The sequence below is a fragment of the Zonotrichia leucophrys genome, chromosome Z (genome assembly GCF_028769735.1).
Source record: "Zonotrichia leucophrys gambelii isolate GWCS_2022_RI chromosome Z, RI_Zleu_2.0, whole genome shotgun sequence".
Classification (NCBI taxonomy): Eukaryota; Metazoa; Chordata; class Aves; order Passeriformes; family Passerellidae; genus Zonotrichia; species Zonotrichia leucophrys.
Window position 1 is genome coordinate 249,978 of NC_088200.1, and position 23,951 is coordinate 273,928.

Genomic DNA, 23,951 nt, shown 5'->3' on the forward strand with positions numbered 1-23,951 from the left:
CCTGCTGGCTGGAGAAACGCAATTAGGCCTCGAGAGCGGGAGATGTTCACACGCCATGGATCATCCCTAAAGATGACAGGAGACTGCAGCAGCGCTCTGCGTCATTCCAGGAACTGCCAGGCCCCAGATCTGCGTCCCTTTCCCTGCCGGTGAGCCACGGCGGCACAGCAGCACCTCCAGCGACTCACAGAGCCCCGGGCTGGCTGGAACAGAGCCGACAGACATCCAGGGGCAGGGACAGCTCCCACCAGGGCAGTGCTCCAAGCCTGCCCTGCACAGCTCTGGGGTGGGAAGGAGCAATCCCTCCCTCCCCACTTGGTGGCCTGGTGGGGCCTGTGGGGCTCAGGTGCCGCAGGAGCAAGCTCTGAGCCCGGGGATCAAAGGCTGTGTGTGTGGAGATGATCCCTCTCTGGACAGACAATCCATCTCCAGAGTCATGGCAAGGATGCTCATCAGCCAGGCCAATGGACTCAGATTAAATAACCTCTTCCTGGCACTTAGTGCTGAGCACAAATTTAGCAGGAAGACAAAAGGCAGGTTTTAGACCTGGTCCAAATTTGCAAATCCCCGTGCTCTACAGGCAGAAGTAGGGCTTGAAATGCCGAGTGACAGCCAAATCAGGTTGTGCTGCTGGACACAAGTACTTCCACAGAGCATGGGAGACACAGCACAGCTCATACAGCCCCAGGAATTTGCTCCTGGAAACACAACAAACCCATGGCCAAGCAGGAAGGCAGGTGGAGAGTGACCCTTCAGAAAGAGGGAGGGAAGGAAAAGAGGAAAAGTGCTTCCACATTGTCAGAGACTGTTGTGGATTCAAATACGGCATTGCCAAAGTTCTGCCAGGCTGACACAGCCAATCCCCCCTCAAAGGTAACCCAGCAAAGCCAGGACTGAGGTTCCAGAAGGGCAGAAGCACCATCACTGCTCTGCTCACACTGCCCACCTTCCACTGGGCTGGGCTGGCATCCTGCTCCCCCCATCACTAATGGATCAGCTTAACATCCCCAATCCCTGCTCTAGAAAATAATCAATCCGGCACTTAATTAGCAACATCAGCAAGGAGCTGCCCAGAGACCGCTAACAGGGACCAGAATAAATTATCCATCAGGTGGGATCCCACACCAGGGCAAATCCCTCATTCAGTCCTTGAGGGGGTGTCACTCACCCCAGCCTGACACCAGAGGGGCAGACACCTTCACACACCAGCAGGAAGGGCTCTTACAAGGACACACAGCTCAGGTATTTCCTCAAAAGAACTTTAATTGGAATTCCATCCTTATGGCAAATGACACACAGAAGGAGTATCCAAATTTGCTGTGCTACATCAAATGGAAGTCCTTGGTCAATGTGAAATGCATATGTCAGGCCGAAAGCAAGGCTCTGCACACATGTGGCATTAACAGAGCCAGAGGAGCTGCTCTGGCCTGCAGCTGGCTCTCCAAGGTGATGGTGGTGGGAAGGGAGAACTCCCTGAGCTTCCAGGCCCCACCGAGCCCAGCTGTGCCACCCCATGCCAGGGGACAGCAGGAGCCCGGCTCTGCCACCACCCACACCCCTCTGGCGCCACAGCACCTTCTCTGAAATGCAGCGAGGACCCAGGGACAGCTTAAAAACACACTCAAAAAGAAAAATCCACTCAATCATGAAAAAATAAGCCAAACTGCAGAGTGTTAAAGCAGGAAAACAAGCTCACCCCTTTCCCTCCCATTTCTTCCCTCAGGACACCACGGGCTGTTCCTAACTCCCCAATTTCCAGTCGATATCCTGAGGCCAGAGCTCCACAGCGCTGGGTGAGCTGCAAACTCAGGGGGACACAGCTCTGACAGGGCTCAGGAAGGCGCCTGCACCACGGATCCATCTCTCCTCAGGGCACACACTCACCCAACCCGCGGGCCATCGGCCTGGGAGACGAGGAACCCCTCAGAAACCTTGAGAGAACCACCCTCTGACAGCAAGCAGCACCACCAGCTCTGTGAGACAGGCTCCATCTGATAAAAGCTGGGAAATTAAGTGATTTCCACATGATGCTGTAATAGCAGCAACAGAGTAATTATCCCGCTTGTGGTTAGAACACTCAAAAGTGAATTTTAAGTACCTTTTATTACTGGGGACAAATGTAATGCCTCAGAATCAGTGCCAGCTAGTATTTACAGGACTCTCTCCAGTATGAAAATGAAAAGCCAGCTGTATTTATAATACCACAAGGTTCATGTGATGTTAACCTCTGCTTTCCACACTTGTGAATGTGGTGGTCGCAGCCTGGACCACCTGAAGGTCCACGTTCCCCCCAGCTGTGGGGAAACAGGAGTGGGCAGGAAGATTTCACTGCTTTGCACTGATCCCAAGGTGTCACGCAGAGAGGTGAAACAGAGGAAGTTCTTTATCAAGGAGAGGTGTAAGGCCAGTGTTCCCAGACATCCTGGACATTGGTGCTCCTGTTCCCTGCCCAGGGTGCGAGCAGCGCCCAGGGGGAGGGAGAGGAGGGAGGAGAGAAGCTCCTGGCTCCCTGCCACTGAAACAGGCACAGGCATGAGGGCTCAAGGAAGACTTTGTGTGGGGAGCAGGGTGCTGCAGGAGGTTCTGGCACTGAGGAATCTCAGTGTGTCTCACCCTGGGAAGCAGGTATGGCAGTGGAGCAAGCAGCTCTCCAGAGGTATTTGGGATTTCAGCACTCCATGGGTGCTCAGCACGGGATCCACCCGTTCCTTTGGTACCCCATCCTTGATTCCAGCAACAAACCAGAACGGGACAGACCCCTGACACACCACAGGAGGCCTCTTCTCTCTTTAAACAAACACCCTGTTCCCCAAGGACCTGGGGTGCAAACTGCTGAGCACATCAGCCTGGCTGAGCAGCACGGCATCCGCTTCCCAGGAACCAGCCTGCAGTGCCCAGGCCTGGCATTTCAGTGCTAAGGACATCAAGTAAACGGGTGCCCAAGGAGGTGCCAGCAGGCTGCCCCACGCAGGGCTCAGTGCCACGGTCACAGCTTTGCAGGCAGGTGGGCAGGAGGGGGCACGGCCGGTGCCAGGGCCCTGCAGCACGGCCCTGCTGGGGCTGGCAGCCTCCTGTGCCCAGGCACCTGCAGCTGAGAGCCAAACCACTCCTGACCCATCGTTTGAGCATCAGCAATCCAGCCAGATCAGTCCTACCCACGGCACTCCATAGGCACCCCACACAGCCACAGCACTGTGGCACAGTAGAAAGCACAGAGTGGGTCTATAAACCTCCTGGAGAACACGCCTGACTTCCTACATTTACTTCACCGAACAGAAAAAGCCCTTTTTTAATAAAAATAAAAACTCATTCTGCTTAACAGATAAGCCAACATGTTTCCACACATGCTCCTGGCTAGACTTGAAACACGCAGTTTCAATGGAGCAAATTCTCCAGTATCACCCAAGCAGGCTAATTCCCTAATTCCTTTCAATTTATACTCTTCAAATACTTTCCTGCAGATAATGAAAATGTTTTTCCTAGAAAATGTAAACAAGTTTTGTGCGTTCTACTATCCCAGCTAAGCTTTCACAGGAAGTTTCCGGCAGGAGAAAACCAAAACAAAACAAAGCCTTATCTTTATGCTCTAAAAAAAAAAAAAAAGAAAAACAATATATACACATACACACCTTATTAAAAAGCACTAGAAGTAACCTGATCTCCAAAGTCTCCAAAGCCAGCTGCAAAGTCCCTCTCAGAACAGACAACAGACTGTGCTGCTGACACTGCACCTCAAGCAAAACCAAAATCAGTGCACCTTCAACCTGGCCAAGTTAACGAGCTCCTGACCACCCCGCACACAATAAATCCCTGCATAGAAATAGAAGCTAACTGTAGGAAAGCTGTGTAGGATTTTCAGTGCGTCCTGCTGGGCTCACAATAAGTCCCATCGGGGTCGGATGACAGGAGATCTCCTCACGCCTGACAGGATAAATGCCCTGATCTCCCCACTTCCTACAACCCAAGGACACTGCAGAAGGATGCCCCGAGCAGGCCGTGCGTGCCCTGCTGGCTGCTCACAGGGGCTGGCTGCTGAAGAACGCCTTGGCCTCCCGGCACACGGGGTTGACGCACAGCGGGCAGCACAGCGTCAGCTGCCGCGAGCACACCTCGTTGGACTGCAGGTGGGAGCACACCAGGTCTGCCAGGGCCTGCGGGGAGGGGGGACACGTCAGAGGCAGCAAATCCAGCTGTGCAGTGCCCCCAGCCCAAGGTGGGCACCCCTTGTGACCAAAGCGCACAAACTGCTGCATGAGGAACCCCTCCGTGCTGGGCACATCAGCTACACGGGGTTCCACGCTCCTCTGAAACTCAAAATGCCCTAAAGCCACCTGAAAACACCCACACCCAGCAGGAAACACAACTGCAAACCTGTACAGCCACTGCAGCATGGCACACACCTTGGAGAAGAGTGGGTTTCCATTGAGAGACTCCGCTCTTCTGATGTTTTCAACTCCACACTGAATTAAAAACAGGGAGGAAAAAGTTAAACCTGTTCTGATCCTTCACTGAGTAGCCTCCAAAATCTTCCCACGTCATTAAGAAGTCACCCCAAAATGAGTGGATTAAATGCAGTATCACAGCAAAAATTACTATGGGGCAACATTACATTGTGTTGTCATTCATTCACTGAATGAATGAAAATGACTCATTGTTTTTGAGCGATATTTGTAATGGTTTAAACACCTAAATCTAGAAAGACAAACTCCCACCTGTTTTGTGGTTAAGCCAGTTCAGGTTAATTTTTGATTTACAGGAAAACAAAGCTAACCCCAAATAATATTGCAAGAAGCAACTACAAAGCAAATTGGAACCCAGGAGAAATAATTTCAGAGCAGGGACCCAACCCACAGAGCACTGACCTCGTTGGCCAAAACCTGGGCATACTCGATGTCCAGCTCATACAGAGTCTCAATGTGGTCACTGGTAAATGCTATTGGGACCAGCAGCATGTTCTTCTTTCCTCGCTGGCACAGGCCCTTAATGGTCTCGTCTGTCTGGGGACCAAGCCAGGGCATTGGTCCAACCTGGAGCAAAAAGGCAGAAATAAAGGGAAAACACTCATTAAATCATTCTTACAAAGAGCACCCACATTTCCTTAGGCAGCATGACAGAGCAGGTTATGGGTGGGATACAAACAGTTATTTTTTATTTCCCTGCTTCTGGTTGTACTTCTCACTCTCTCCACTGAATGTTTAATGAAGACACACTTCCCACCATTACATCTCAAAGGAATAGAACGTGGGCTGGCCTGAACAAGACTGAAGAAAATAACCAAAACTGTAAGTAAAGGTGTATTTTTTCCAGCCCAGTGAGACCCTGCACAGGCTTTGTCTGCTCAGCTCCCCTGAGCACTTACCTTGGACTGCCACACCAGCCTGTAAGGGTTGGAGTAGTTGAGCTTCTCCATGACCCTCTGGACAGTAGCTCCCACTTCCTGAGGGTAGGGATCTCCACGGTTCACCACCTGCACCAAGCACAGCGCACCTTTGGCACGGTGAACACCCCGGGAAGGACCAGGCCTGCCTGGCACTGCCACACTGTGTGCCCACGCCCTGCCCTGGGTAACTCACAGACATGGGCAGCGAGTGCGCTGAGAAGAGGATGACCACCTCTTTCCTTTTGTCTGGCGGGAACAGGTTCAGCTCCTTCTGGATGTGATCGGCAAAGCACTGCTCAGGGAAACACAAACAAACCCTGAGTGGGGAGCACTGCGGGCATCCCTGCTCTCAGGGATGCACACAGGCAGCTCCCGTGTCCCTGCTGGCTTAGGCACTCCCAAATTCCCCAGTGTGCACCACACTCAGTGTGTCAGCAGAGTCACCAGCATTCCCATGTCCTGCTGCCCTGAGCACTCCCAAATTCCCCAGTGTGCACCACACTCAGTGTGTCAGCAGAGTCACCAGCATTCCCATGTCCCTGCTGCCCTGAGCACTCCCAAATTCCCCAGTGTGCACCACACTCAGTGTGTCAGCAGCATTCCCATGTCCCTGCTGCCCTGAGCACTCCCAAATTCCCCAGTGTGCACCACACTCAGTGTGTCAGCAGAGTCACCAGCATTCCCATGTCCCTGCTGCCTTAGGCACTCCCAAATTCCCCAGTGTGCACCACACTCAGTGTGTCACCAGCATTCCCATGTCCTGCTGCCCTGAGCACTCCCAAATTCCCCAGTGTGCACCACACTCAGTGTGTCAGGAGTGTCACCAGCACTCCCATGTCCTGCTGCCCTGAGCACTCCCAAATTCCCCAGTGTGCACCACACTCAGTGTGTCACCAGCATTCCCATGTCCTGCTGCCCTGAGCATCCCAAATTCCCCAGTGTGCACCACACTCAGTGTGTCACCAGCACTCCCATGCCCTGCTGCCCTGAGCATTCCCAAATTCCCCCAGTGTGCACCACACTCAGTGTGTCACCAGCATTCCCATGTCCCTGCTGCCCTGAGCACTCCCAAATTCCCCAGTGTGCACACACTCAGTGTGTCAGGAGTGTCACCAGCACTCCCATGTCCCTGCTGCCCTGAGCACTCCCAAATTCCCCAGTGTGCACCACACTCAGTGTGTCAGGAGTGTCACCAGCATTCCCATGTCCTGCTGCCCTGAGCACTAATGGCCTGCAGAGGCTCCTTGCAGCCACCACCATTAGGGTAACATCCCCCAGCTTTTAAATCAGGAGGTGCACAGTGTTTGCTTTCACACATTATCCTGCCAAAGCATGGGGCATGACATAACTCTCCTCCTGTAATTTCAGACATGACAGACAAGACCCATTTCATCACACAGCTAAAATGCACCCTCAGATTGAAGCCTTCCTGTTATCCTCCCTCAGTATTTGTTTCTATATTTTAAAGGAAAATGTATAACTTCAGATCCACACCTGAATGAGAAGGGGATGTGTGGGCCATCGGTCAATTATGCTCCACTTCATCTTGGGCTTCTCCCCTCTCTGGTTATAGTAGCGATAAATGGCATTTAAACTGCTTCCTGAAACAGAGGATTCACAACACACGTTCAGCCAGGCCACCAGCAAGCTGTAATCATATTTTAAAATGCTGCCTAATTAAAACCCAGCCGTAAATCAGAGCTGAGGGTCTCCAGTGGGAACAATTACACCGCAGCTCACACAGCACAGCCGGCTGGCCAGAGCTCCCACGGCTGCCCCACAGCCCAGGGCTCACCTGTGGTGGAGCAGCTGTACTGGGGGTACTGCGTGAAGGCGATGGCCCTCTGGATGCCGTCCCTCTCCATCTGCTCCACGGCCTCCTCGGTCAGCGGGTGCACGTAGCGGAACCCGATGTAGTACTTGTGAGGGGCTGCACACACACGGCAGGGCAGGGACAGGGAGAGTCACAGAAACACATTGTCACACGTCACACACAGAACAGCGGGCTGGACTGCTGACATTAACCTGATGGTGTTTTCTGACATTAACCTGCTGGTATTTCCTGGCTGCTTTGGTAAAGCTCTGCCATGTAAGCACATTTCTGGTACCTCGCTGGGCTGTGATTAGGATTTAGAAGTGATTTATAGTATGGTTTGCTTCTGCAGGAGCATCACTTGCCTGCTTCTCCTGCCCTTAGCAGAGGCACAGTTCCCAGGCTGGACAGAGCCCCGGTGCCTCACAGGGCAAGTGCTGGTTTTAAGGACATAAAGGTAAAACAGTGTCAGTAGCAGAAGCTGAATGAACACCCCGATGCCCTCACAGCCCCAGCTGCCCTCCCTGCCCTGCACGCCTGCTCTGACGGCACCCAAGCAGCAGAGCAGTGAACCAGGGACACGGGCTCTCCCACCCTGAATCTGGAGGGCTTTCATAAAAAGCTGCATGGCTTTAACACCTAATTCTGGCAGCAATGTCATTCTCCCTGAGGACACCTCAGGTTCCTCCTTTTTTTATCTCCAATCTTTTGGGTGCCAGCTTTGGGAGCATGGCTTGGTTAGGGACGGGAAGCAGGCTGGTTTGTTTTTTTAAGTGGAGGACAGAGGTTCTTAGGAGAACAAAAGCAAAGTTTCTTTGTCAGGGTTTCCAGGTCAGTGGCTCTGAACTAACATTTATCAGGTTTCTGAAGGAAGCAGATGTCCCGTGCTTGGGCTCCACTCCGTACATTTGTGCAGGATTCAGAAACAGGTTCAGTCAGCCCCAGCTCTCTGCAGGAGGCAGGGGAGCTCCCAGCTGGGAGCAGCAGCAAATAAAGACCCAACTTCAGGAGCCCTTGAGCCAGTAAGCCCATTAACATCTCTGAATGGCAATAAGGACAGCAGTCTGACTGACCACAGCAGGGACTGGAGGAGTTTAACCTGGCAAAGGACATTTTGGGAGGAACGCAGCCAGCCTGGAAGCAATGCCCTCCCAGTGCCAGGTTTTGTCCAGGGCATGGGCAGCAAAGAGAGGTGCTGGTGTCTGTGCACAGGCTGTTTAAACAATAGCGCTCAGCACATTCTATTGTTAAACTGCAGCCGCTGTCAAGTCAAAAAGGAGCCTCCAGAGGACTTATCAGGTGGGAGAGGTGCCCAGAGAAGGGTGTGACTGCACAGAGAGTGGTCACCAAACAAAAGCAAGTGGGAGCGGGACACTGGGAAAAGCAGATAAACCTCCCAAGCCTTATCTGCAGAACCTGCTGCGAGGCTGACCCTTCAGGGCTGCTGCTCCAAGGGCACTCCTGCCTCGGGTGACACAGCAGGCCTCAGGCTCTGACTGCACCTGCAGGGACCCCAGCTCAAACTGATGCTAGCAGGCACAGTGGCACAGGCCATCCCATGCCAGCCATCCCTGCTGGGAGGGACTCTGTGACACAGAGACAGGGCAAGGAGGCTGTACTCACGTTTGAAGGTTTTCCACCACAAGAGAGCATCTCCTTCCCTGCCAGCCAAGCTGCCCAGCCTTATCTCCTGCAGTGTCCTGGGTGGGGCTCGCTGCTATCGCTCAGCCTGCCCTGCACTGCCCATCTACAAAGCCCTGTCTGTGCTCCAGCTGTGCTCCTCTCAGCCCTGCAGCAGCTGCTGAGAACAGCACTCTGAGCCCCCCTCCCACGCCCACCTTGGTGCTCACATGAAATACATTCCCCTTTCCTCCCCTCTCGGCCTCAGCCACTTGTCCTCAGTGCAGGCCTGCTCAGGCCCCAGCAGGGCTCACAGGGCAAGGCACGGTGCCTGGCAGTGCCACACACCGAGGGACACTCGTGGCACCTGAAAATAACACACTGAGTCTGCCACAGCCATCTTCCCATGGTCACGGGAGAGACAGGGGTGGCTCCCTGAGCCCAGCCTTCCATAACAACCTCACAATGAATGGAATCCCTCCTGCACTGTCTCTGCCACGGGATTTCCCAGCAGGGAGGGAACGCACACCGCCCCACGAGGAAACCAGGCAGCCAAAGCTGCTTTGCAGCAAACAGCAGCCGAGCCCGAGAGCAGAAGCAGCCCATGGGAGCAGAGCAGTACCAGTGCCAGGAGACATGCTGTCCAGCAGCTTCACCATGCCCTCTCCCTGCAGCGCCGTCCACTTCTTGATGGGGGAGCCGCCGCCGATGCGGCTGTACTGCTCCTGGATCTTGGGCGTGCGGCGCCTGGCGATCAGCGGGGCCAGCTTGCTGCAGCAGAGAGGGGCGTGTTACCAGCCAGCCCGAGCCCCCTCCCGCGCTCTGCCCTGCAGCCTCTGCCTAATGCAGCATGGCTTGTCTGCTGCCTGCTCCACCACCCTGCCCACACCTCGGCCTGCAGCTAACACAGAACAGCCACGGCACGCCCGACCCAGAGGGCTCCAGCACCGTCCCCTGCACTGACTGCTCTCGCGGGGAGTGCTGCCCTCCACAGAAGGAAATATTCCCAGCAACACCCAACACCGCCTGTACCACAGCAGATCCCAGTGCTCCTCACTTCTGAACGGGAAGGGTCATCAGATCCCTGTCCAGGAAGAGACGCAGCAGGAAATCGTGGACGTCGTCCAGCCGCTCCGGGCCTCCCATGTTCAACATCAAGATCCCTGTCTTAGGTTTCCTAGGAAAACAAGAGAGATTCCCAATCCTAGTGACCCACTGCTTGTATTTTTATTACAATGACAAAACAGCCAGCTCATCCTCCCACATTTGCCTTTTGCAAAGGCAGCTCCTATCCCAAGGCTCCTCCTGCTTATGTAAACACTTGCACTAGAAACAGGAATGGCCAGACACAAGTATCTACATGATCTTTGCTTTTTTAAAAGGAAACCACTTTGTAACACAGACTTTAGCTGGAAACACACTAAGAAAGCTGTCTCACGGCTGCTGGCTCTGAGGAGGTTATAAAACAGGGTCTCAGCTGTGCATTCCAACCAAACCAAGCAGCAGCTTCCCCGGAAAGCAAATGAGCCACTCACACAAGTCTTTGTCTTCATTACTGTGGGGACACATCTCATCTCCTGCAGCACTGACAGCAGCAAGGAGCCTTTCTACACACCAATCCATTGCAGGGCCAGTTGTGTTTGGGTTGGGCTTTTCCAGAATGGATTTTCTATCTGGGTGCAGGTCTGGCACACTGTTGTAAGGATCACGTCCCACAGGGCACAGCAGCACAGATGGTGGTATCAGCATTTACAGAATGGGTGAGAGTTGTGATCAGCAGCCAATTTCCCCATGGAATTGTTTGCCCTGCCCAAGGGAGCCCAGAGATCAGTCTCTCAGTTCCCCAGCAGATGGTTCAGGTTGCACAGGGAGCTTTGCCCTTTTGTTAAGGCCAAAGTCTCACAGCAGGGCACTGAGAGGAGCCAGGCCTGCCCCAGTGTTTCGGGACCTCAGCTTCCATTCCCTTTCTGCTGGAGTGCGTATCAGAAGGAACGAGACCCAGGAAGCAGGATGACAATGGACAGTGATGACAATGAATGTCCCTGCACTGCTCCTGCAGCACCTCAGGCCTGACAAGGGCCTGGCTCAGGGGCTGTGCAGGAGCAGGGCTGTCCCTGCCCAGCAGGCTGAGTGCAGGCAGGCAGATAGACAATCACACACACACAGCAGCCCAGCCCGGCTATCGGGACAGGCGGGGCCCGCACACACACAGAGCACACACACCTCATACACACCCACAGGGCACACACACCTCATACACACCCACAGGGCACACACACACAGAGCACACACACCTCATACACACACACAGGGCACACACACCTCATACACACCCACAGGGCACACACACACAGAGCACACACACCTCATACACACACACAGAGCACACACACCTCATACACACACACAGGGCACACACACCTCATACACACACACAGGGCACACACACCCACAGGGCACACACACCCACAGGGCACACACACCTCATACACACACACAGGGCACACACACACAGAGCACACACACCTCATACACACACACAGGGCACACACACCTCATACACACCCACAGGGCACACACACACAGAGCACACACACCTCATACACACCCACAGGGCACACGCACCTCATACACACACACAGGGCACACACACCTCATACACACCCACAGGGCACACACACAGAGCACACACACCTCATACACACCCACACGGGGCACACACACTCATACACAACCACGGGGCACACACACACCCACAGGGCACACACACCTCATACACACCCACAGGGCACACACACTCATACACACCCACAGGGCACACACACACCCACAGGGCACACACACCTCATACACACCCACAGAGCACACACACCTCATACACACCCACAGGGCACACACACACAGGGCACACACACCTCATACACACCCACAGGGCACACACACCTCATACACACCCACAGGGCACACACACCTCATACACACACACAGGGCACACACACCTCATACACACCCACAGGGCACACACACCTCATACACACTCACAGGGCGCACACACCTCATACACACCCACACACCCACAGGGCACACACACACCCAGACCCACCGCTCCTGGGGCTGCTCCCGCGGCCGCGCGCTCTCCGTCACCGCCGCCGCCGTGGCCTGGCCTCTCCATCGCAGCGGCACCCGCAGCTGGCTGCAGCTCCTCAGCACTGCGGAGAGACACAGCCCTGTCAGTGCTGATCCCCCAGGGAGCACACAAACCCCCCAGCACTCCAAAACCCAAAGCAAAGCCTTGCTCATCTGTGAGTTCCAATCATAACTCCAAAACACCCGGTGAAACAAGGGGCTGACCCTGAGGAAGAAGCGTCAGACTGTGTCACTCCTCCTGTGGGTCAGACACACCTGGGCTAATCCCAGACAGGACAGGATTTCCACACCGTGTCTACAATGCAGGTTAGACATCTGCTCCTGTTTGGATGCTGAGCAGCAACTCCAGACTCCATGTACAAGTCTGCACACATCCCCCTCCCTCTCCAGCTCCCTGGAGCCCCTTTAGCCACTGGAAAGGGCTCTGAGGTCTCCCTGGATCCTTCTTTTCTCCAGGCTAAACACCCCCAGCTCCCCCAGGCTGGCTCCAGAGCAGAGGGGCTCCGGCCCTGGAGCATCTCCATGGCTTTCTCTGGACTCACTCCAGCATCTCCTTATTCAGCCCTGAAGCTAAACACAACTAGATTATCCTTAAGGCTCCTTCCAACCCATATTCCATACAGCTCCCTACAATTCCAAGCTGGTTACAGCCTGCCTTTTCAAAGGCACACTTCGTTCTCCTCGGGAGTTCATCGTCATTACACGGTATTCTTTTAGCACACAAATAGTGTGAATTGCTCACGGTGAAAAAAAAAATAAGGTTAAATTCTGCATCCCCGTCTCTCCGGCAATTGTTCAGTGCGACATTTCCCCTGTCAGACCACGGGAGCTCGGCAGCAATTCAGCCCCAACAGCACAGAGCTCCTCAGCAGCCGACCCACCCGCTGGGAAGAGCATCTTACAGCTCACAGCTCTCTAATAACCTCCTGAACAGAGGCTGAACGGCCTCAAAACCTGCTGAAATCAATGGCAACAAAACGCATCCTGCAAATCCAGCCTCTTACTCGGGATCACGAGTGCCTAGCCGTGGATGCCTGCATCTGCACTGATACAAAAGGCTGCAATCTAAAGAACTTCAAGCATCGCTGATGCCTGGAAGGTCCTTTTCCAATAATCATTTTTTACTTCCAGTTCTGGGGTTATTGCTTTCTGAGGCGCTGGCACTATATGCCAGTTATAGGGAACAATAAAAAGGGAAGTTTCAATGGCTGCATTGATACTTCTGCACTGTAAGAACTCTTGTTCCTGCCCTAGAGGGTGGCTGGGCACCGACCAGGCTCCCCAGGGAACGGTCAGCGCCCCGAGGCTGCCAGAGCTCCAGGAGCGCTTGGATAACGCTCTCAGGCACAGGGTGGCATTGCTGGGTGCCCTGTGCAGGGCCAGGAGCTGAATCAATGACCAGGAGTCCCTGCCGACCCAGGACACCCTGCAAGTGTCTGACTTAGGCTGAGGTTAAGGCACATTTCCACCTGCATCATGAAGGACACAGCGCAGAGTGAGACGTGCAACGAGTACGATCCCAGCTTGATGGAGCATCGATAAAAGCGCTCTTTCACATGTTTTAAAAGCGGCACTAAGGTATCAAAGTCTAAAGCGAGCAGCGGGGTGGGTAAGCCCAAAGTGCCTCCGGGCAGGGACACAGCGAGCGCTGCGCGGCCGGAGGGCAGCGCTGAGCCCGGGCTCACAGCCCGCACCGGCCCCGGCAGCATCCCCGCACCAAGCCCTTCAGACAGACGGGAGAGCGGCTGGGCACCAGACAGAGCCGCACAGAAAAGCGGCTGTTTCAGAGCGCGGTTCCGCGGCGGGCACCAGAGCGGCGGGGCTGCGGCCGGGGCCGGGGCGCGCTGGCCTCAGCCGGACAGAGCCCTGCGGGCTGCCCGCGGAGACCCCGCGCCCGCGGCCCCCTCAGCGCAGTGGCGGGACGCCGCCATCACCGCGCGCAGCCCCGCGAAGCCCTCCCGCAGCCCCAGTAAGCCCGCCGGCCCCGCGGCCCCGCCGGCCCCAGCGCGGTCAGCGTTACGAAAGGCGCCTCTCGGGCGTTGTGTAACGCGGTGCCGCCGGTGCCGCGGCGCTCCCGCCCGCGCAGCGCCCGCGGTGTCCGGCCGGCCCTCAGGCCGCCCGCCGCCCCCGGCCCCCGTTCCCGCCATCGCGGCGGCGCCCTCACACTCACGGTGACGCGCGGCAGCGGCAGCAGCGGCAGCCATCTTGGCCGCTCGCATTCCCTCAGACAGCCCCGCCGCCGCCCCTCGCCTCACACCGCCCCCGGCACCGCCCCGGCACCGCCCCGGCACCCGCACGGCCCAGGGGGCGGGCCGGCGACCGCAGGCGGCGGGCCCGGGGCGGGTGTCCCGCAGGGGGCGCTGCCCCGGCTCCCCTCAGTAGCCGCTGTGGAGTCCTACGGAATAAAGGCGAGTGATCCCCGGGTTGAAGTGACGCTATAAACTGCAAAACTTTTTAAAACTGCAAAATCTTCTAAAAAGAGATTTAAAATGTTATTGTAAAAAATGAAGGGGGCTTTCTCAGAGGGCATTGCATGAGAGACGAGAGTTCGGCTCTGCGTCCCTCAGACACAAGTGTGCAGGAGCACGGAGCTCAGCTGGTAACCTCCATTCCCAGTAGAAACTGAGGCACTGGAATTCAGGCACTGGAAAAGGCTGCCCAGGGAGATGGTGGAGTCACCATCCCTGGAGGTGTTTAAAAAGCATCTGGATCTGGCACCTGATGATGCGGTTTAGTGGTTTAGGAATTCCAGAGGTAGTGCTAAGTTGGTGGTTGGACTTGATGATTCTATGATAAGGATACTGCAATTGAAACACAGAGGAACAAACACCACAGCACTTACCCTGCACATGTGGGTGGCCTGCATCCCACGTCTCAGCAGGCCGAGGGCAGAGCCAGCCTCGGTGCCAAAGGCTGGCAGCACCACGTGCTCCTCAAAAGTGCCCTACAAAGCAGGGCCAGGAAAACTTTATCACAGGTAAATATAAAATAGTCATGTCAGGAGTGGTAATCTAATCAAAGCTAAAGTACAGTCATCCCAAAGCTGCCAGGGACATGGCTGAAAGGTCCTGAAACCAGTACTGCCAGCCCAGTATACCAGTTCCTAATCCAATTACCAATCTCACTTTCTGGAGATACTGTGAAGGAAAATGAAAGTGAGGATGAGATCCAAGTTCTGATTACACATTTTTTCTCTTCTGCAGGCTTGTTTTCCCTGTGCAGGGAAATAAATGCAGGTTCTCCTGCGTTCCAAACAGCTGCTGCATCTTTCCCAGATCCCAGCCCACCTCTCTCCACCAGCTGTGAGGGAATTGCACAGCAGTCTCTGGTAAGTTCCACAGCATCTTTCATCTGGTCACCTTTTAAGCTCCTTATCTGATCTGCCTCTTCCATGAGCACTTCTTAAGTGCTCAGGCCTTCCTCTAGCAGCTCCCCTGATAAGGAGGCCTTTAACCTTTATAAAGCAGCTCAGCCCTGTCAGGTTTAAGGACTGAGAACTCATCCCAAACAAGGGATGTTTTCCTGACACTCCTGCCTTCCCATCACTTCAGGCACTAAAAGGAAAGTATTTTATAAAGTCTTTACCTGGTGCCAGAAGTCCAGGCTGCTCCCTTAGTCAGCACCACATTGATTCTCTCCAGCACATTTCACTGGGCAGCTGAGGTGGTCCCTCCAAATTAGAAAAAATTCATGCTTTTAAGTTAATTAGTGGGGATTTTGTTTACAAAGGGAAAAAAAGCTCATGCGAGCTCTTGGGGTACGTTTACTGCACTTGGGTAAGCGGGTTTTTGTCCACACTGTATCAAGCAGCAAGCTCCACAGACTCAGTAAAAGAACAGGCATTCAAATACTGTCTTGCACACCAGCTTCTGTTGCCATAATTTATTGGTTGCTGATTTAGACCAGTTTATATAACATGCAAGATGAAGAAAACCGATCACTTATTACAAAAATGTGGGTATCCACAGCTCAACAATTCCAGGAGTGAATGGCAAATGCAGCCCAAGTCTCAGTGCAGGTGGCAAACGATGCACCTACCTTGCTCTTCTCTCTGGTAAAGGAATTGCTTTATGACTAGAAACAATACCGATGACTGAACGCATGAAGTATTTCATTATCCCTATCTGATAAGTTCATTACAGCCAGGGGAGCTGCTCAGCTGCAGTAGCACAAGGGAACAGGGAGCTGCTCTATGAACACATCTCAGCATGACATGGGAAAGCCCTGCTGGCACTACAGTCTGAAAACCCAGCGTGTTTCAGTTGCTATTCCTCGGGGCCTCAGTCAGTCACTCCCGGCTGCACACAGGGAGCAAAGGCACCACAAGCCCCGTGCCCAGGAGCCACCAGACACGGGCAGCTGGGCGTGCATGGACCCACGGCAGCTCCACCCACAGCCTGGGGAAAGGGAGCAGAGCCTGCCTCGCCAGCCTCAGCACCGCTGAGCAATAATAAATAATCTGAAAGAACCCCAAAGCCCCAGCCCGCCCCTCACAGTGGAGTCCAGTGCACTGTACTCACACCCTGCTACCGAATCAACTCACAGAACCCCCATTAAAATCAGCAGGAACTAAAAATGTGCAGTGCCCAAGGAACTTATTCCTGTTTTTATCCTTTGTTCGTGCCTCTCCATACTGTTCTCACAGGGCACTCTGAGGGAATTGCAGGAGCTTGACCTCCTGACTTCCCCAACAAGAAACCCCAAGAGAAAGGAGATTATAATGAAAGCAAATTTAAAAATAAAATGATCAAATGCCCAGCATATTTTAAGTCACAGAAATTAAAAGCAGAAGTGTATCTTGTTTTCTAAATGACAACTTATCAGGATCTTTGTGATGACTCAAGAGCATAAATGCACCTAAATAATTTTTCTAAGGCTTTTTCCAGTTAATTACTAGTATATTGTTTTAAAAAAGAGGTTTTGGGTTTTTTTCCTTTTCACATCCTAAACTGGTATTTGGATTAGCAACAGGTTGCAGGAAGTCTTGCTGTCAGACAGGCTGTAGTACAGCAGCGCGTATCATTCTTTCCCAAGCATCGGCTGCTCAGTTTTCCAGGAGTTCTTCCCAAGGATGGCTAAGGTTTGCAGCGCTGCACAAAGCGTGGGTAGAGACAGACATCTCGGATGTGGTGTCTGTTCAGGATCCAGGTCAGGAACCGCTCCAACCCCAAACCGTATCCTCCGTGAGGGCACGTACCGTATTTTCTCTGTGAAATCCAGGGAGGGATATTACACATTTTCGAGTAATTTGCAGTTGCAGTAGCACCACCAGAAACAAGGCAGCCAAGCCCTGCAGGAGGGGAGAAGCCCCAGGTGGGGTCTGAGCCCAGCACAGGGTGCTCTACTGACCTGATCCGTGTACCAGTAGTAGGGCGTGGGATCGATGCCCTCTCTCTTGTAGCCCTCGAGCAGCTCCTCGCTGTCCCAGATGCGCATGGAACCGCCCACGATCTCGCCCACGTTGGGCATCAGCACATCCACCTGCAGGGCACCACAGCACGGCCCACTCACAGCTGAGCCACCGCAGAGGGCACCACACAGCCGTGCCTAGGGATTCCCCAAGGGATTCCTGCAGCTCTCATGCCCTCACACATCCCCGTGCTCCAAGCTACCCCAGCAGGTCAGAGGACTCACAGACTCGGTGAGGCGCGAGTCGTCGCTGCAGCGCTGCATGTAGAAGGACTTGATCTCTGCAGGGAAGCGGCACAGCAGGATGGGCTCGTTAATGGTGTCTGTCATCAGCCTCTCAGGAGCTTCGGGAATGTCCTGGGGTCAGAGCAGGCTTTATTCATACTCAGCACCACAACTACACCCATATGGTCAGAGCAGGCTTTATTCATACTCAGCACCACAACTACGCCCATACACAAATCCCATGTGAAGTGGGCATGAAATGAGACAGTTTCACACTGCACATGTCCATGCTTTCATCCTAATGTGCCTAAACTCTTAACACTTATTTTAGAAGAAATAAAATCCCACATGCCTGGGAAAAGAAAAATCTGTTCCATTAAAATCTAAGTCTCTCTAATATATGGGACAGAAAACCAAGGGGAAAAAAAATCCTGGCTATGCTGTCAAGTTCTCCTGAGCTCCTTCAAACAACTGTCTCACATGCTGGAGAAGTGTGGCCAGGGAATTGATGGCAGGTGACAACACAGGTTTCTATCCCAGTGCTGAAGGGCATCAGATCAAATCCCAAGCCACAGCTGCATTCCTACAGGACATTACTGCAGCTCCCAGCAGGACATACCTCCCCAAACTCATAGTAAGTGCCATCTTCCTTCTTCACATCGTGCTCCTTGAGCCACTCGATGGCTTCAGCGTAGTTCATGCGTCGGAAGGGACGCTTGGGGGGCTGGAAACCCTGGGGATAAGAGCAAACACAGGTGCAGGAGCACTATTTTAAAAGAGATACTTTTCTACCTGATCAGCACGTCCATAACCTTTCCCAGCTCCCATGCCATGAAATTATCACTTAAATGAACAAATTAAGCTCAGTACTACAAAGCTAGAACCAAACACAACCATCTCAAGCCCAGTAAATCTCATAGATCACGTGGGAGGAAAGATAAGGAAGTATTTCCAGAGCTTCAGGCTCATATTCCAGGGGAGGAACTGAAACACCACTTGTTTCATCACTCCCTCATGCTCCATCAGCAAGCACCAGCTGGTGCAATATCCAATCTCTGGGATGGAGGGTTTTATTCCACTGGCACAGCACGCACTTCCACAAATCCTGGCACACTGCTGGCTTCTGGAGCACGCTAGCAGGGAACATCTTCCCCCACAGTTCCCTGCTTTGGTCTTTACCCGCCTTGCAGCTTTTTCATTCTTATTATGTTTAATATTCTTCTTGCCCTTACAAATAGCAAGTAAGCTCACTGCCACGCCCTGCACTTCCCAAAGGAATGTGCTGAGTAGGAAAGGCTTAAGATCCTATTTTCTTGGCTGTTCCCATTGCTGTGCCTACCGGGTTGAGGTCGTACAGTAAGCTCGCTGCAGGTGATTTCAAGACTCTGTCTACGACATCACACACCAAGTTCTCCAGACGGTCCAACAAATCCTCAAAAGTTATGAAAGGACATTCAGCTTCGATGTGAGTGTACCTGGAACAAAGCCACACCACTGCAAAGTCACATACCAGCAACACATCTGCAGCTAGGAAACAAACTCATCTAAAAAACCCACAACCCAAACCCCGTTTACTCCCACACCATAAAGGAAATCTAGCTGTTTAAAAAGAAACAAGGACAACTGTCCATACTCTGCCAAGTGCCTGCGGGTCCTGGACTGCTCAGCTCTGTAGGACTGAGCAATGCAGAAGACATCTCCCAGAGCTGGCAGGCAGGTCTCCAGGTAGAGCTGGGATGACTGGGTCAGGTATGCCTCTTCACCAAAGTAATCCAGCTTGAACAGGGTGGAGCCTCCCTCCACCTGCGTCTGCACCAAGGTGGGTGGTGTGACCTGCAGGAGAACAGGGCTGTCACTGCTTCAGTGAAGCACTGAGCACACGGATGGGTCAGGGCACCAGAGCAGCCACCTGCTGACCAGGGAACACACACTTACCTCATAGTATCCGTTGGCAAAGAAGTGATCCCTGAAGGCCTGCACGACCATGGAGCGCACCTTGAAGATTTTGGACATGTTCTCACCTCGAATCATCATGTGCCTGTTGTTGAGCTGCACGTCCACCTCGGAGTCCTCGTTGAGCAGATTGTCAGCCCCTCCTGCCGGGGCCAGGCCGATGAGCTCCCAGTAATCACAGCTCAGCTCGTGGCCTCCTGGAGCCTGCCAATGGGAGAGGAACCAACGCTGGGGAAAAGTCCCCTGCCTGCCCCTTTTCACAGGGGCTTGGAGTGATGGCACAAGGGGGAATGGCTTCCCACGGACTGAGGGCAGGGCAGATGGGATATCAGGAATTCTTCCCTGGGAGGGTGGGCAGGCCCTGGCACAGGGTGCCCAGAGCAGCTGTGGCTGCCTCACCCCTGGCAGTGTGCAAGGCCAGGCTGCATGTGGCTGCATTGGAACAATCTGGGGTGGTGTGAGGTGTCCCTGCCATGGCAGTGGTGGCACTGGATGGGCCGTAAGGTCCCTCCACAGTCCATGACCGAGTTCTGCTCTCACTGGCGCCCCCGTGTGGACACAGCCACCTTCCCCCCCGACAAAGGCCATTTGTAGTTCAACCCCTAAGTTCAGCTAAAACCATTTTATTCACTACCATTTTCAGGGTATAAATACAGGTTTTCAAAGGTTAACCCACAGATTTTTACCAAAATGTGATAGCGGAGGCTCACATTACCTAACCTCGGGTCGAGCCTACAAACACACCTCAGTAAAAGAGATGCGAAAAATTCTTAGCCTCACAAAACAAAAACTGAATAAACCTGATGTGAAAAAGTTCTTAGCCTCACAAAACAAAAACTGAATAAACCTGATGTGAAAAAGTTCTTAGCCTCACAAAATAAAAACTGAACAAAGCCCATGGCAGCAGTGGCACTGGATGGGCCATAAGGTCCCTCCACCCAAACAGGGTGACCGCGTTCTGCTCTCACTGGCGCCCCCGTGTGGACACAGCCGCCTTCCACCCCGACAAGTGGCACTTGCAGCTCAACCTCTAAACTGAACTAAAATTATTTTATTCACTACAATTTTCAGGGCATAAATGCAGATTTTCAGAGTAGAAATGCAGATTTTCAAAGGCTAACCCACAAAATTTTACCAAAATGTGATAGCGGAGGCTCACATTACCTAACCTTGGGTCGAAGCCTACAAACACATCTCAGTAAAAGAGATGTGAAAAAATCCTTAGCCTCACAAAACAAAAACTGAATAAACCTGATGTGAAAAAGTTCTTAGCCTCACAAAATAAAAACTGAACAAAGCCCATGGCAGCAGTGGCACTGGATGGGCCATAAGGTCCCTCCACCCAAACAGGGTGACCGCGTTCTGCTCTCACTGGCGCCCCCGTGTGGAACAGCGCTTCCACCCCGACAAGTGGCACTTGCAGCTCAACCTCTAAACTGAACTAAAATTATTTTATTCACTACAATTTTCAGGGCATAAATGCAGATTTTCAAAGGCTAACCCACAGAATATTACCAAAATGTGATCCAGGAGGCTCACATTACCTAACCTCAGGTCGAGCCTACAAACACACTTAAGTAAGAGATGTGAAAAAATCTTTAGCCTCACAAAATAAACACTGAATAAACCTGTTAAGGAAAGTGAAACCATGCCATTTACTTAACATAGCTCTCCATGTTATAGTCTAGGAGTTGTCTATCAGTGGAAAATCGTTTCAGGCAGAAGCAGAACAGTCCCACAGTTCACCCGTCTCACACTGGACAGCACAGCTTTGGGAGCTTTGTTCTTTCTCTAGCCCTAATTCCCTCTGGAATAATGCAATGACTCCTCCCACCTCTGCCTGTGCCTCCCTCAGGACCCCAGGGAGCCGTGAGGGAGGAGGAGAAGCCCAGGAGCTGCTGTACCTGCTTGCCCTGGGGCAGGAGGTTCAGCGTGCCGTACACCACCACGCTGCTCTCCGTGGACAGCACCAGCCCGTTGTAGCACTGGCACTGCAGCGAGACAGACAGAGGCACAGGTGAGCAACATTTTATTCCTGACTTTCCTACAGCATCCACTGGAGTCACACATTAGCCCACAGTCACTTCTGAACAGCTCTCACACGGACAAACTGCAGTAACATACAATTTAACAGTAACACAACTGAGTCAGCAGGTTGAGGAGAACATAACATTTACATAAGAGAACACCAGATGAGGTATGAACTTATGAACTATTAAATTCATGACACAGCACAATCATCACAACTCACCAGCTCATCAGAAAGGACACACTGAAGAAACCCTGTGCCATCTCTCAAGACAATGAACATCAGATTTTTCCCTAGTCAAAAAGAGAAGGGATTTGGTTTCACTATGAGCAGTTGCTGGCTAGTTCCTCATTTGGCAGGACTAGCTTAAAACACAGAAGTTAAAGAAATTCTGCAGGACTAGCCTCCAAACTGAAAATCCCATAAGATTTGAACTAAGAAATGTGTGTATGTCCACACATTAGGGGCAGCTGTCAGTGTTGTGGTGATCATTGAGATCAACCAAAGAAGGCACCTGACTGGTTTAAAATCTGAGGCCAGGTGCTGTCAGACTCATTCTGTGTCCAAATTTTGAAGGTCACTGTCCTTGTTCTATCTCCCTGCACGGGCTCAACCATGCTTGTGCTTTACCTTGCCTCCGTAACCTGTGGATCCAGCCAAAAATCTTCACTCTCTGCCCCCTGTAAGCCTCCAGAGCATTGATCTTCACCTGGGAGGCAGGAATAAAAGCCATTGAATAGGGGAGTGGTTCACCACCTCCTGCAGTTTATCCAGACCCTCCCCAGAGCAGCACCATCTCTGTGCTGGCCAGACGCCCTAGCACAGACCACGTGCCAGGCACGGGATCATACTCACACACTTGGGCTCTGGAAGACTGGGATCATTCTTGATAACAACCTTCTTGGCTTCCTCCAGGTTCTTCTCTCTTCTCAGGAGATCTTCTGCCTGGTTGGAATAAAATTACTTATTAAATAGCAGTAACCAGGCCAGTTGTAAATAACATGTGAAACAGCAGCACCAGTAAGGAACAACGTGCCGCTTTTTTGGAGAGGCAGGAATGATGATGACACGGTAATGTTTTTGGAAAACAAAGGTGCTCTGCTCCTTTTGAAACCTACCTCCTTCTTCTCCTTAGCTTCATTTTTCATCTGCTCCCTGTGCCATAGCTTTTTGACATTCTTCATCTGTGATTTGGAAATGATGGCCCATCTCTAAAGAATTCAAGGAGAGAGCAAGAGACAGCAGATTACACTGTGTCCCTTCACACCAAGATACAGTAAATAATTCCCACTAGGAAACCCTTCAATGCCACAGCACCTCATTTTCTTTTTGGGAATCCACATAAATTGTAGGAAATGGCTCTTTTCCTGCTGTCATCAATGCCTAAAAAGGGGGAAAAATAACCAAAATGAACCAAAATCATCCTTATAGAGTCTGAGCAGGCACCTTGCTCCTGCTCAGGTTGCAAAAACAGGTATGAAACATTTAAAAATACAAGGGCCATCACTTGCCCCAGAACACACTGCCAAACAAAGCACAAAGTGTTTTCCACACTCACCTTCAACACGGTCTTGAATGGTTTCTTTTGTGTTCCATCACCAGTGGAGTCATTGCCCTCTCGTTCAGACACGTACAGCTCTTCTGGGATACACGACAAATACGGGCAATTACTCAAAACAAATTACGAGAAAGAAAATGGACACACACGGATGTGTCCCTGCTCACTGCAGGGGGCTGGAAGAAATGATCGTTAAAGGCCTCTTCCAACCCAACCGTTTCTAATATACCAAATCTTGCTGGTTATCAGCAGCGATAAACCCTCAAATGCACCACCTGGTCAGTCAAGATAAGAATTAGATCCTGTATTCATTTAAAAAACCAATCGATGCAGTGCGTTCGCTAAAATCTCAAGGGATCCCGAGGTACCGAACCCTCGGGAGCCACCGGCTGCACACGGGGACCCAGAAGGAGCAGCCCTTCCTTCCCAAAGGGCACAGGTAAGCAGGGGACGGGACCCGAAGCGAGAAGCGCAGCGACCGCTCCCGTGCCCGGGGAGGGCCCGGCCCGGCCCGGCCGCCGCTCCCGGTGCGCCCCCAGCGCAGCGCTGCGGGCCCGGCCCGCCGGGGCCCGGCACAGGCGGGGCTGCGAGGGGACGGGGATGGGGATGGGAAGCGGGGTGCGGGGCCGAGCCCCCGGGCTCTCACCGAGGGCCAGCGCCGCCGTCCTGCCCAGCACGTCCCCCGCCATGGCCGCGGCGCAGGAACTGCATCACGGGCGGGCTGAGCCAACGCGCCGCCGCCTTGCGTCAGCCAGCGCCGCCCTTCCTTCCGCGCTCGGGCGGGACCGAGCCGCCGCTCCTCCTCCCGCCCGGGGCT

General features: G+C 53.0%; 2 protein-coding genes across 3 annotated transcripts; both read right to left on the bottom strand.

The window, feature by feature from the left end:
- Positions 1-1,245: 1,245 nt before the first annotated feature.
- FECH (ferrochelatase) lies at positions 1,246-14,217 on the bottom strand. Its single transcript, XM_064735597.1, has 11 exons — positions 14,131-14,217; positions 11,917-12,022; positions 9,871-9,990; positions 9,436-9,584; positions 7,176-7,310; positions 6,875-6,981; positions 5,574-5,672; positions 5,360-5,467; positions 4,863-5,027; positions 4,401-4,460; positions 1,246-4,151 (listed from the first exon to the last, which is right to left on the bottom strand). Exons 1-11 carry the CDS (start codon positions 14,177-14,179, stop codon positions 4,017-4,019), a joined length of 1,233 nt encoding a protein of 410 aa, XP_064591667.1. The 5' UTR covers positions 14,180-14,217; the 3' UTR covers positions 1,246-4,016.
- A 1,610-nt stretch (positions 14,218-15,827) lies between these two features.
- On the bottom strand, positions 15,828-23,937 carry NARS1 (asparaginyl-tRNA synthetase 1). Of its 2 annotated transcripts, none has more exons than XM_064735278.1 (15): positions 23,781-23,937; positions 23,135-23,217; positions 22,894-22,959; positions 22,695-22,787; positions 22,432-22,521; positions 22,207-22,285; positions 21,799-21,869; positions 21,452-21,538; positions 19,530-19,751; positions 19,228-19,427; positions 18,934-19,069; positions 18,214-18,327; positions 17,595-17,726; positions 17,310-17,441; positions 15,828-17,167 (listed from the first exon to the last, which is right to left on the bottom strand). In XM_064735278.1, the coding sequence occupies exons 1-15, from the start codon at positions 23,821-23,823 to the stop codon at positions 17,036-17,038; spliced, it is 1,680 nt and encodes a 559-aa protein (XP_064591348.1). In that variant the 5' UTR covers positions 23,824-23,937; the 3' UTR covers positions 15,828-17,035. The 2 variants fall into 2 exon arrangements, with proteins under 2 accessions (XP_064591348.1, XP_064591349.1); XM_064735279.1 differs by having other exon boundaries at positions 23,135-23,214; positions 23,781-23,873.
- Positions 23,938-23,951: the final 14 nt, after the last annotated feature.